The 13,878-nt window shown below is 41.9% G+C and overlaps 1 protein-coding gene across 1 annotated transcript in view; it reads left to right on the top strand.

Annotated features, from left to right (window-relative positions):
• The window catches only part of LOC119947926 (COBW domain-containing protein 2-like), a 42,157-nt gene that overhangs the window by 22,820 nt on the left and 5,459 nt on the right, over window positions 1-13,878 (top strand). Inside the window, 5 exon segments of the mRNA XM_038769581.1 lie at window positions 111-157; window positions 2,455-2,541; window positions 5,190-5,234; window positions 6,625-6,681; window positions 11,272-11,323. Coding sequence (XP_038625509.1) covers window positions 111-157; window positions 2,455-2,541; window positions 5,190-5,234; window positions 6,625-6,681; window positions 11,272-11,323 — 288 coding nt within the window.

Genomic DNA, 13,878 nt, shown 5'->3' with positions numbered 1-13,878 from the left:
GAATATTTCTTTGGAGGAAGAGGAGATCAAAAATGTTTGGGGTTACCAGTCAATGTGGCTTTTCTTTTGATACAAATGAATAACTTTAAACCTCTTTTTGTTTTTTTAAGTATTTAACAGAAGAAAAAGCTGATGGACACATCAATGAAGCAGCCAGGTACTTAAAGAGGAAGACCATGTAGTAGGTTGAAAATGTGTATTGTTCATTAGCATTCCAAGGGTGTCTGTTGGATGACAGAAACTTCTACACAAGTGACCGGAATTTGGGGGCCAATTTCCATCCAGCAGCGGAAGGATCAGGAATGGATGGAGTCAGGGAAGCTTCAGGGAGAAGGAACGGCAGAGCCAGTGCTGAATCTTTCTCTGGTACCCTGCAGCTTCGTGCCTAAATTCCCATATACCAGCTCTCTCTAAGCCTATCCTCTACTGCTTTAGCTGGTCCCACCAACGGTCTTAATGTGGCGGTTTCTTTTCCTTCCCTTTCCTAGTAAATTAGACAAAACCTGTGAATATTGCTGTGTAGTATGAAAATTGTAATATGGCAAGCTAAAGCATACTTATACAATAAATAACAGGAGTACTCGCCAACCTTTAAAGAATTGGAGCCCTATTCTTCCAGATGCATAGTTGGAAGAATGGAATGTGACAACTCCTAGAAACTTCCCTCTGTTGATTTACTAGCAGGGGAAGAGGGAAAGATCCCGTCCCCACTTTTCTTATTTGCGGGAAATCTGTGCAGTGTCCCTGTGGAGAGCCAGTTCTGTAATGTCCTTGATGGTGCCTGCTGCTATTTGGGGCAATTTGGGGCAGTGTGGCTGGCCAGAACATGCCATTATCCTGCCACCTGGGCAGCCCAGATGAGTCCTTTTCAGCACTCTTTTGATGCCTGTTGGAAATAGATATAAGGCCAGGGATCCCTGAACCCCAGGGAGGCTTGGGATACTTCTCATATGCCAGGCTGCCTTGGGGTTTGGCGAAGCTTCTCTGAGCAGCATGTGTCCTCAAGGAGAAATCAGCTTGAGGGCCTGGTGGTGGGGCTAGGGCAATTCCTTGGAACTCTCCCAGTATTAGGGAGTCAGGAGGATTCCAGAAAACCATTCCAGTTCCTTCTGCTGGGTCCCCAAAACAGAGAACTGAACTGGATCCCTTGTAAGCATGCTCAGGTAGCACGAGCCCCTGACAGGGACAGCAGCACACTAGGGGGAAAGTTTTGGGAGGCAGTGGGGAAGCGGTCTCTTCCCGGGCCTCCTGGTACTGCAGCTTTGGCTGGAGCAGTTAAGCAGAGCTACAGGTGATACCCCAAAGCCAAACTGACTTTATGGACAGAGATTCACCTGTTGGGTGAATTCCCCAGATGAGCAGGCCTATCAAAGTGACTGTACCCTTTCTCAAGTGTACTAAGGGTTTTTTTTTTTTTGGGGGGGGGGGTGTTGGCATTGCTAAGCAAAGTGGGGACGGGGTGGAGGGAGGAGGCACGATGGGACTCCCTCCACAGCCAAATCAGGGGTGGGCAGGTGGGGTTCAGAGCAGCACACCCTGCATTTCCTGAGGGATTCACTTCTCCTCTCCTCCATAGGGCTCCTCCCAGCCTCTGGACCTGCTCCTCTCCCCATTCCTACCCCTGAGGGGCTGGAGACAGAGGAGGTGGGGCTCAGTCTGGACTCGGGAGGATATGCAGGTCAGAGACAGGCAGTCAGGTGTTCAGAGAGGTTGTGTCCTGCATTTTCCAGGGGATTCATTTCTCTCTGGAGGAGCCTCCAAAGGGCCCCACCAGACTCTAGACCCACCCCTCTTCCTCTCCCCACCCCTGGGGGTCAAGGGCATGGGGGCGGGGGGGGACACAGTCACAGCAGATAACGTTTTGGTTAAAATTGAAATTAAAAGAAAGTAAAAGTTGTGTGGGGGATAAGGGGAAGAGAGGCAGGAAAGGCAAGGTGGAGGCAGAGAGAGACTTGAATTACCTGTGGCGACTGGATGTATAAATGGGCTTGGGGGGTGGGGGGCAGGGGGGTGTACACACATGCACTTGTGCTAGGATAATAATAATGATAGCATTTATTAAGTGCTTAGTATGTGCAAAGCACTGTTCTAAGCGCTGGGCACTGTTCTAAGCGCTGGATAAGTCAGTAAGCAGTGCAGGTCAAATCCCTAGTGTGGTTCTGTTGTGGGGCTGTAATAACCTAGGGACAGTTTGTACTGGAGTTGTATTTGTTGATGTAAAATTGAACCTTCAAATGAATCTCCTTTGCATAGGAGACAGGTATGTAGGCAGTGTGTAAAAGTTTAAGTAATATGCTACACCCTTACTGTCAGGGAAATGTTAGGTTGGTTGACTCCAAAAGTGGTTAGAATGAAGAGAAAGAGATTTAAGATTTTAAGCTTTGAATAAGGTGCCCATATTGATGCATTTTATTTTTTCAGACATCTTTGTTTTTTGCTTGCTTTCAATTATAGGCAGGTTGCTTTGGCTGACCTAGTAATCATCAACAAAACAGACTTGGTTTCAGAAGAAGAATTGAATACATTAAAAGCAGCTGTCAGGTATGGAGTCTAATATAGATAAATTTCTTAAAATGTGCTATGCTTTTGCAAAGCATGCATCTGCCTCTGTCTTTGTACTGTAGGAGCTTGCATTCAAAGGGGGTTGGTACTTATATCAAACTCAAAATGTACGCTTATCACTCATAAAAATGCTCTCTCAACATTTACAGGTCTAAACCTTTCTGAAATCACATCTCCTCCAGGTAGCCTCCCCCAGTTAATTTCTAATCTCCACTCCCCGCTACATTATATTCCCCCAACTGACACTTCTGCAACTCAGCCTCCTGTAAGACTTAAGTACATCTTACATACCCTACCACTTAAGCACCAACTCATATGCATATTTCTTTTCCTTCTTCTGCCTACCCATAAATTATTTAAGCATCTTTCTCGCCTGCTAGAATGTAAACTCTTTGAGGGCAGGGATCATCTCTATTAATTCTGTTGTAATAATAATAATGGTATTTAAGCACTTAGTATATACTAAGCACTGGGGTAGATACATTCAGATCAGACACAGTTCCTCTCCCAAGACCTTGATATAGTGCTGTGCACACAGTAGCCCCTCAACAAATCAATCAATCAATCAATCGTATTTATTGAGCGCTTACTATGTGCAGAGCACTGTACTAAGTGCTTGGGAAGTACAAATTGGCATCACATAGAGACAGTCCCTACCCAACAGTGGGCTCACAGTCTAAAAGGGGGAGACAGAGAACTGAACCAAACATACCAACAAAATAAAATAAGTAGGATAGAAATGTACAAGTAAAATAAATAAATAAATAAATAAATAGAGTGATAAATATGTACAACCATATATACATATATACAGGTGCTGTGGGGAAGGGAAGGAGGTAAGACGGGGGGATGGAGAGGGGGACGAGGGGGAGAGGAAAGAAGGGGCTCAGTCTGGGAAGGCCTCCTGGAGGAGGTGAGCTCTCAGCAGGGCCTTGAAGGGAGGAAGAGAGCTAGCTTGGCGGATGGGCAGAGGGAGGGCATTCCAGGCCCGGGGGATGACGTGGGCCGGGGGTCGATGGCGGGACAGGCGAGAGCGAGGTACAGTGAGGAGATTAGTGGTGGAGGAGCGGAGGGTGCGGGCTGGGCAGTAGAAGGAGAGAAGGGAGGTGAGGTAGGAGGGGGCGAGGTGATGGACAGCCTTGAAGCCCAGGGTGAGGAGTTTCTGCTTGATGCGCAGATTGATCGGTAGCCATTGGAGGTTTTTGAGGAGGGGAGTAATATGTCCAGAGCGTTTCTGGACAAAGATAATCCGGGCAGCAGCATGAAGTATGGATTGAAGTGGAGAGAGACACGAGGATGGGAGATCAGAGAGAAGGCTAGTGCAGTAGTCCAGACGGGATAGGATGAGAGCTTGAATTAGCAGGGTAGCGGTTTGGATGGAGAGGAAAGGGCGGATCTTGGCAATGTTGCGGAGCTGAGACCGGCAGGTTTTGGTGACGGCTTGGATGTGAGGGGTGAATGAGAGAGCGGAGTCGAGGATGACACCAAGGTTGCGGGCTTGTGAGACGGGAAGGATGGTAGTGCCGTCAACAGAGATGGGAAAGTCAGGGAGAGGACAAGGTTTGGGAGGGAAGACAAGGAGCTCAGTCTTCGACATGTTGAGCTTTAGGTGGCGGGCGGACATCCAGATGGAGATGTCCTGAAGGCAGGAGGAGATGCGAGCCTGGAGGGAGGGGGAGAGAGCAGGGGCAGAGATGTAGATCTGGGTGTCATCAGCGTAGAGATGATAGTTGAAGCCGTGGGAGCGAATGAGGTCACCAAGGGAGTGAGTGTAGATTGAGAACAGAAGGGGACCAAGCACTGAACCTTGGGGAAGGTTTACAATCAATACATTGATTGTAAAAACTGAGTTCAAAAAATACAGGACATCCAATATTATTGTACTCATTTTGTGTGAGACTTTTCAGCCCTATTAAAATTTTGATGGATTTTTGGAATTTTTGGAATTTTGATGGATTTGATGGATTCTTTTTTCAAAAGCAAAGTGTTGCAGGGCAGGCATCATGACATAACATAGTTATGTCATAGTTATACTATAGTTAAACATAACATAGTTATGTTTTTTTCCTCATGTGACATAGCCCAGTTTTGTGCACCCAGACATTTAATATTATTTAATGGCTCCTTTGCATCATAACCAGAAAAATCTATAAGTGCTAGGGTTTGACACACATATCCCAGGAGTGAGTACATTGTTGGAAATGGATTAAATAAATGTCAGACACATTAAAGAGAGTTGAATACCTCCCATGGATAGCCAAAGTGGGGAAAATGAAAAACGTGGCAAAACTGTTCACCTACACTATGACAAAAAAAAAAGGTTTTTATGGGAGGATCAGAGGAGGTTGTCCCTTTTAGTCTCTTGGCAAACATGACTCCTGTACACTTAAAAAATGTCCCTTTTCCGTATTCAGAAATGGGAAAACACATTTCATATGAATATTATGCTTTGAAGGTAAGATGTATGTAAATTCCCCGTGGGTAACATTTCTGAATGGATGTTCTTTTGTTCTAACCTCAGATGTTAATTTGGCTTGTTTCAGCAGTTACAAATATCATTGTTTTTATTTTTACATTTGTTATGTTTAATTATTCCCACTTGTTTATCTCTTTTTTTCTTATTTCAGGTCAATAAATGGACTAGTAAAAATTTTAGAAACCCAAAAATCAAGGTAATCTTTTTTTGTCCTAAACTAAGAACAGTATTGTTGATGCCATACTGTTGCTAAACTGTTAATCTTAACATTATTTAAGCATTATAATTTTAGCAGAGCTATCCAGTTTCATGCATTTAACATCTTTGTAAAGTGACTCTCCATAAAAGGCTAATGGTTACTCATGATACCTGGTTCTCTTTTTAAATGATTTCTGTCACTTGCCAAATTGAGATGCCAGACTTTTGCCAGGGCTGTACAGGCAAATCATATTTTTGGAAAGCAATATCTACTGAATATTTTGGGATTTGACCTGAATTTCTAAATGGGGCAATTTAATATTAGCAAAGATTTCCCCATGGGAACAAGACTATTTTCTCTGGAGCCAATCTTCAGCTGTTCAGCTGACCACCTCTGTTAGATCAGGACAAAGTGCAGAAGGGGCCAAGCTTCTTTGCACCCTGACAGTTCTGGGACACCCACAAAAGCCATGGTACATTCACATGCACATGAATGCATGTGTGTGCGTGCACGCACACACACACACACGCTTTACAAATTACAGTTTTTTATTTAAGCATTTCATTCTGTTTGAGGTAAAAGAAAAGTAACTAGTATGATCAGTGTGAAACTGAGTTTGCTTGCCAAATGAATCTTGGAATAGCAACTAACAGAGGCTAAAGTAAATGGCTTACTGGAACCATACCTGTGGGAAAGTTGATTTTGTCTGAGAACTAGATTGATTTTGATCACGAAATAATACTTAATTTCAGGATGTGGTATCTTCATTCTTTTTCAGAAATTTATTTTGATTCTTAAGTTTGTAAGTACTTAGTACAGTGCTCTGCACATAGTAAGTGCTCAATAAATATCATTGAATAGTGAACACTTAGGTGTACAGGCAGCTGCTGTATGGTGAACTGAGGTAGGGTACACATAAACAGGGAGGGAAGAATAAGCAATTCAAAGAGAGAAAAGCACTGTCTCAAACAATGTGATGTAGCAGTGACTATTGAGAGACCCTTACAACAGACAAACCAGCCTGACAGTCAGGAGAGGATTTCCTTTCCTGGACTAGAGGCTAATAAAACAGTTAGGCTATGTATAGGACAAATACATCAGTGCAGCAAAGAACTCTCTTTATGTGCACACAGTGCAGAAGAGAGTGTTGTTGCACACCTGTCTTTACAGCCACATTCTTGGACAGCTGAATTGCACAACAGCATCATCATCTCTGACAACGGGCAGCTATGATATGAATTTGTGTGAAATTGTTGCCGTCACAATTTGAGTGCCAGGCTTTGGCTTTAAGAGCAAAGAAACAACCACATAAATTTAAAAAATCCATACTTTGGTTTCAGAGAATATCACATTGTATTCATAACTATTATCTCTTTTTTTCTTGTAGAGTTAATCTTTCTAGTGTACTAGATTTACATGCTTTTGACAGTCTCTCTGGGACAAGGTAAATTGTTTAACTTTTTTTTATCAAAAGAATCTCTATAGCAAAGGAACTTTTAAATTCTAGCCACCTTTTAGTAGCATCCTTTATTCTCAAATTGTCAAATTTTGGGAACTTTATGCTTTTCATCATTTTTAGACTAGTTTTCTGTTTTTTTCCCCCTAAAGTGAACTGTTTGACTTAAGCTCATTAGTATCTCCCATTTCCACTCTTCTCTCTTCTAAAATAATAAATTTCATTCATCAGCCTATTGATTCTTGCCCTGAGACAGTTTTAAGTTGTGTTCCTTTACTTACGATCTCTCCATTGATCTCCCCCTCCCCCCATAGTTGAAGGAAAATTTTCTGGTGTTCTTATTTCTTTAGATAGAGTATTATTAATATTATAGTATTAACAGAGAAAACACACTTGCATAGAGAACAACTTAGCTTTCTGAAATGGCCTGTGGGGATGAGTCGTCCAGGGAATGTCCTGAGTTGACATTCTAGCCTCTGTTACCTGAGGGTTCAAAACCCTAGTTTGGTCTATAAATAGATTTTAGTAATGTAATTTCCAGACCATAGGAAAAAATGGTCTATATCACAGCATCACTACCCAGCTGGGTTCAGTTAGCAGTCCATTCAACTGTAGAGTAGCAGGGGCTAAATTTGAAATTGAATTCAAAAGGTTCGTGAGGATTGTCTGTACAAGTCTATACAATGGACAGCAGGTTGGAAAAATGTCACAGACTCCATCTGTGTCTTAAAACCACTAAGGGTTACGTGAAGGCAAGGGGGTTTGCCGCAAGCATTTTTAATCACAATTCAGCAGGGTGGGGCTGGGCTCATGCAGACAGGATAAATTGGCCATGAGATTACATTCTCACTCACCCCTCCTGATTTGGATACTGGAGTACTACCGATTGAAAGCTACTGATCTGAGGTGTTGGGTAGCCCTGTATCCTCCCTTTCCCTCACCATCAAGCTCACCAAATTATGGGCGCTGATAGTAGGCTCAGAGATGGAAAAGCCTGAGAGACAAGTGCTGTAAATAAAGAAAATGCACATGGTGATACCAGGGTGCCTGGAGTAAGCTCTGTAGCAAAATTAATGGGCCAAGGCTCCAAAATATTTGGTTTTTATCTGTACAGTGTAATCTCTCAGTGTAATTTTAGGTTGTCACTTTACAGTAGGATGGTCCTGGGCAGATTCAGACAGAAAAATAGAGCTCTGCACAGCGTTGTCCGGTAGGAAGAGCACAGAACTGGGAGTCAGAAAATGCATGTTCAGTCCTACTTTGCTACTGTGATGTTATACAAGTCACTTAACCTCTCATATGTAAAGTGAGAATAAAACAGATTGCGAGCTCCATGTGGAACAGAGTCTCTGTCCGGTCTCGTAACTGTGTATCTACTCCAGTGCTTAATAATAATCAATCATATTTATTGAGCACTTACCATGTGCAGAGCACTGTACTAAGCGCTTGAGGGAGTACAATGTAACGGAGTTGGTAGACACATGCCTTGCCCACAATGAGCTTACAGTCTACTGCGGGGAGACAGACATTAACATAAATTGTGGATATGAATATAAATGCTGTGGGGCTGAGCCTGGGGTAAATAAAGGGAACAGATACAAGTGCAAGGGTGATGCAGAAGGGAGATCGAGTAGGGGAAATGAGGGCTGTCAGGGAAGGCCATTTGGAGGAGATATCATTTTAATAAGACTTTGAAGGTGGGGTGAGTAATCGTCTCTCAGATATGAAATGGAAGGGAGTTCCAGACCAGAGGCAGGACGTGGCGAGGAGTCGGCGGTGAGAAAGACAGAATTGAGGTACACTGAGTAGGTTGACATTAGAGGAGTGAAATGAGTATGCTAGGTTACAGTAGGAAATGAACAAGGTTAAATAGGAGGGGGCAGGGTAAATGAGTGCCCTAGCCGATGGTGAGGAGTTTCTGTTTGATGCTGAGGTGAATGAGGAGCCACTGGAGGTTCTTGAGGAGTGGGGAAACATGGACTGAATGGTTTTTGTTTTTTGCAGGAGGTTTTGTTGTTGTTGTTGTTTTAGAAAAATGATCCAGGCAGCAGAATAAACTATGGACTGGAATGGGAAGACACAGGAAGCAGGAAGGTCAGCAAGGAAATTTTGCAGTAGTCAAGGCAGGATAGGATAAGTGCTTGGATCAGTGTAGTAGCAGTTTGGATGGGGAGGCTGGGTGGATTTTAACAATGTTGTGAAGGTTGAACTGACGTGATGTCATGACAGATTGAATATGTGGGTTGAACGAGAGAGATGAGCTGAGGATAATGCCAAGGTTATGGGCTTGTGAGACTGGGAGGATAGTGGTGCTGTTTACAATGATGGGAAAGTTGGGGAGGACAGGGTTTGGGTGAGAAGATAATTAAGTGCTTACTAAGCGCTGAGGTAGATAGTCAGATTTGACACAGTCCCTGTCGTATGTGGGCTCCTATCCCACATAGAGCTCACAGTCTAAATAGGAGGAAGAACAGGTATTTTATCCCTATTTTACAGATGAGGTAACTAAGTGGCATAATTATTAGGTCTTGTCCCCTGTACAGTTGGAAAGGATATTATAACAAGATTAAAGGAAAGACATGTAACTTACTAAGTTTGTTGCATCCCTGCATCAAAACTGTTACACAAATGACAGCCATTTTAAAAAAACTCTACATCTATTGTAGGTGAGGCTTTTGAATAACTTTGCTTTGTGCATAGTTGCTAACTAGGAGAAATCCTGTCATGATTAACCAGCTGTGAAGGATTAAATTTGACACCCTTCCTACTTTGGACCCCCATAGAGACTCATTCCCTCAAACAGTTCCTCTAGACATACATTTTCCTCTCCTCTCCCGTAAACCTACTGTTACCAATTTACCCCTCACTGTTCTTAAAACCTTGCAGATGTTCTGTTTTGAAATCCTCTGTTGTCTTATCCCCATCAGGGTCTAAATATAAGCTGTTGTTGTTTAAGGATATAGTTAGAGTATTTATCTGCCTGCTCTCTCACCTTATCACTCTCCCTCTCACTAAGCAAATAGCTGATTTCCTGTAAAAAGGTATAAACTTACCATTTTATTGGGAGTTGTATTCAAGGAAGAAAACTAATGATTGATACGGAATTTCTTCAGTATTCTGATATTCAATAGTTTTGGGTGGTACACTGTTCAAATCAGAAAAATATGTTAATTTTTGATGAAATTTTGCAGGTTACCTGAGCATAGTTTTTCATTTAAGTTTGGCGATGAATGAAAAATATTTTATAGTGAACAGTTGCTTTCTTCATACCCATAACCATCTCCAAAGAAGCTACATTCATTACCTAAATCTTCATCTGAATTGAGGATTCATTTTTATTTCTGTAAGATTGAATTGTAGTATGTAGGGTAAATAAATGAAATTCCCCAAAGTGACTACCCAGATCCAACAATAATAATAATTGGGTGTATGATAAGTGCTTACAATATGCCAAGCACTGTACTAAGAACTGGGGTAATGGAGTAGTGGATGGAGCACAGACCTAGGAGTCAGAAGGTTGTGGGTTCTAATGCTGGCTCTGCCACTTGTCTGCTGTGTGACCTTGGGCAAGTCAGTTCACTTCTCTGTGCCTCAGTTACCTCATCTGTAAAATGAGGATGGAGACTGTGAGCGCCACATGGGCCAGGGACTGTGTCCAACTCGATTTGCTTGTGCCCACCCCAGCGCTAAGTACAGTGCCTGGCACATAGTAAGCCCTTAGCAAATGCCATCATTATTCTACAGTGCAGTCAGGTTGGACACAGTTCCTATCCCACATGGGGCTCATACTCTAATGGAGAGGGTAAACAGGTTTTTAATCTGCCAATTTTACAGGTGAGGGAACCTAGATGCAGGTAACTCAAGTGACTTGCCCAAAGTCAAACAGCAGGCAAGTGGCAGAGCTAGGATTAGAACCCAGGCCTTCTAACTCCCATGTCTGTGTTCTTTCCATTAGGCCACCCTGCTTCTAAAAAAATCTGCTCATTTGTATTTTCCCCTTCAAAGGAAGTCCTTTGGGGTACTAATTTTGAAGACTAAACAAATGCCTCTTTTCTGTGTCTAATGTGTATAAATAGGGTATATAATTGGATCCATAAATCATATTGTAATCAGATGTAATTCTAGTGAAATTATGTTCTTCACTTGTAAGTGGCAGTGTTCTTGTGTCTATCAATGGAGTACTCACTGTGTGCTACTAGAAGATGGGTGAGCCTTACCCTCAAAGATTTAACAATCTATATCGTATGTGGTATAACTTTTAAGAATTGCACTGTTTTTAGAATTTATAAACAAAACAAGTTGATTGTGATCCCCATAGGTGAAACATGCAAAATGATTTGTGATCTTGCATGCACATACACACATAGTAAGATGATCTTGCTTTGATAATTGTTAAATGGATTTGTTTCACTCTTCAAGTTGTGCAGTTCATAAAATATATATATTTATATATAGTTTGCCTTTTCAACTTTTTTGGTAATGACTCTTACTTTCCTAGATTATATTTTTCCCCATTAAAACATGTAATGAATTTAACCAAATATTGGTATTCATAATATACTACAATTTTCTTTTCAGTTTTCAGAATAAACTTCAACTTGTGCAAACAAGTCATCCACATCTAGATATGGTAAATCTGTTTTCTTCCTTAGAACTCTTTCACAGAACAGTTGAAATCACGTTATAGTTGTTAGGATTATAGCATGTTTTTGCAAGCAATATGTGTAGGAATGTATTTGAGTACATTCAGAATAAGAAATGATTTATTCTATATTAAGTCTTACCTGGGCCACTATCGTAGTAGGCAACTAATGGCTTTTAAAAAATGATTGGGATCAAAAGTTCATGATTCCCACTTCTTCATGTAGGGGAATGGTGGCTGGGTGTGGGGGAAGGAATGTGATTGAACCTTGGATCTGTGGTCCTTCCCGTTTCCATCACAATCTCTGCACCTCCAGTATTGAAAGGGAGGGCTCAGAACAGCAGCTCTGTGGTACTTTGAGCCATGTTCCTTTGGGGAACTTTGGGGGGCACTTTTCTCTAAAGAATTCAAGGTGCTTCCCAAGCATTTGTCTTTTCCTCCATTGGCGATATGAGTAGCATGTAAATTCGTCTTAGAGGAATTCTGCTCAATTTTAAGGATACATTCACTTTTCAAGACCCAGCCAAAGGAACTTCTTGAAAATAAGTTGCTGGGGGAGTACATTTTGTAGATGAAGAAATTCAGGGAGTCACTTTCGTTTTAGCTCTGGGCCTAGAATCCGGAGTGTAGTCCAGTGGAAGAAAATTAAAATGAAAGAAGTCATGAATTATGCCTTAGTGGCTCTGTTACCGAAAACTTAAAAAAAAAGGGCCTGATGGGTCGATGAAGAACAGTTTGCCTTTGTTTCTGTGTTTTTTCTAACTTCTGTTCCATCCCAACCCTTGCTTTATTCCTTACTTTCCAGCATCCCTGTTCACTCCCTGCAAGGATGATCTGTGAGCAACCGCAGTAGTGCTGTATGCATAGTTTGCAAGAGGGACTCCAGTGCGAAGTGACTAGTCGCAATATTGACCTTTTGGGGAAGATTGTGTACAGAGGCATCAAAAGTTAGAAAAGTCCCAGAATGCAACCCTTTGTTTTTCTTTAATCATCTTTATTCTTTCACTTAAAGAACCGTGGTGGTCTTCTTGGGTGCCTTAAGAAATTTTTCAAAAGACAAATACATTATCAATCAATCAATGGTATTTGAGTACTTACTGTGTGCAGAGCACTATACTAAGTGCTTGGGAAAGTACAATATTCATTTATCATATTTATTGAGCTCTATGTGCAGAGCACTGTACTAATCACTTGGGAGAGTATAATATAACAGACACAGTCCCTGACCAATTGGTAAATGTGATCACTGCCCACAATGAGCTTACAACCTAGATGGGGAAGTGTATTTAAATTACAGATAGGGGAAATGGACTATAAGCATATATACATAAGTGCTGTGGGCCTGAAGGGAGTATCAAAGTGCTTAATGGGTACACAGCCTGGTGTGTAATTAACATAAAAGGGAGGGTGGATAGGGGAAGTGAGGGCTTAGGGAAGGCCTTTTGGAGTAGATGGGATTTTAGAAGGGTTTCGAAGGTGGGGAGAGTGGTGAACAGTTGGATATGAAGAGGGAGGGGAGGGACTTCCAGACCCGAGAGACGACATGGGCAAGGGGTCAGTGCCAAGATAGACGAGAGTAGGGTGCCGTTAGAGGAGCAGGGTTTGCAGGTTGGGTTGTAGTAGGAGGATAGGTGAAGTAAGGTAGGAGGGAGAGAGCTGATTGAATGCCTTAAAGCCAACTCAAAAAACAAATACATAAAAGAGCACTATTATAGCTGTCTCATAGTCTCTATATTAAAGCTTGTCAGCTCAGTGTCAAATATTTTAGTTTAGAAAACAGATATTTCAGACTTGTATGTTTTTAGCATTTTTCAAGGGTTCCTTTATTTTTAAGCTGGTTGTAGGATTCAGGTAGTTATTTGTTTGTTAAGGAATGGATTTTTTAGGGTTATAGCCAGTTTAACCTGATTTCTACTCCGTGGCTCTCTTTTAAAAATGAGGGTGTTATTATTCAAAATAAAAATTAACTTTAACATTAATGTATATCTTCCTTAACATTTTCACTGCCAATATGGACTTTAAGTTGATCCAACCTAATTCTGCCAGGTTACCTTAAATTGATTTGTTGTGTTTGTGTGATGAATTGTCAGTATATTGTGTGCAATTGAATGGACATATATTTTTAACTGTGAGATATGCAAGGTTTGATCAGTTTTAAGTACCACAGTTCCCTCTCCCCATTGACAATGACCTTTCTCACTGTAAAAGCAAGGCTTTAGCATATTTTGAGCAGATTACCGCTCTGCTTTGACTACTGCATCAGCCTCCTCTCTGACCTGCCTGTCTCCTGCCTCTCCCTACTCCAACTCTTACTTCTCTCTGCTACCTGGATCATTTTTCTAAAAAACCACTCAGTTCATGTCTCCCCACTCCTCAAGAATCTCCAGCGGTTGCCTATCCGCCTCCACATCAAACAGAAACTCCTTACGGTTGGCTTTAAAGCACTGTCAGCCCTTCCCCTCCTACCTTACCTCGCTGATTTCCTTACTACAACCCAACCCACACCCGTCACTCCTCTAACACCAACCTAATTGCTGTATCTC

Source organism: Tachyglossus aculeatus, chromosome X4 (genome assembly GCF_015852505.1).
Source record: "Tachyglossus aculeatus isolate mTacAcu1 chromosome X4, mTacAcu1.pri, whole genome shotgun sequence".
Lineage (NCBI taxonomy): Eukaryota > Metazoa > Chordata > Mammalia > Monotremata > Tachyglossidae > Tachyglossus > Tachyglossus aculeatus.
Note: the sequence above shows the minus strand (reverse complement) of the source record. Positions and strands in the feature narration are given on the sequence as shown.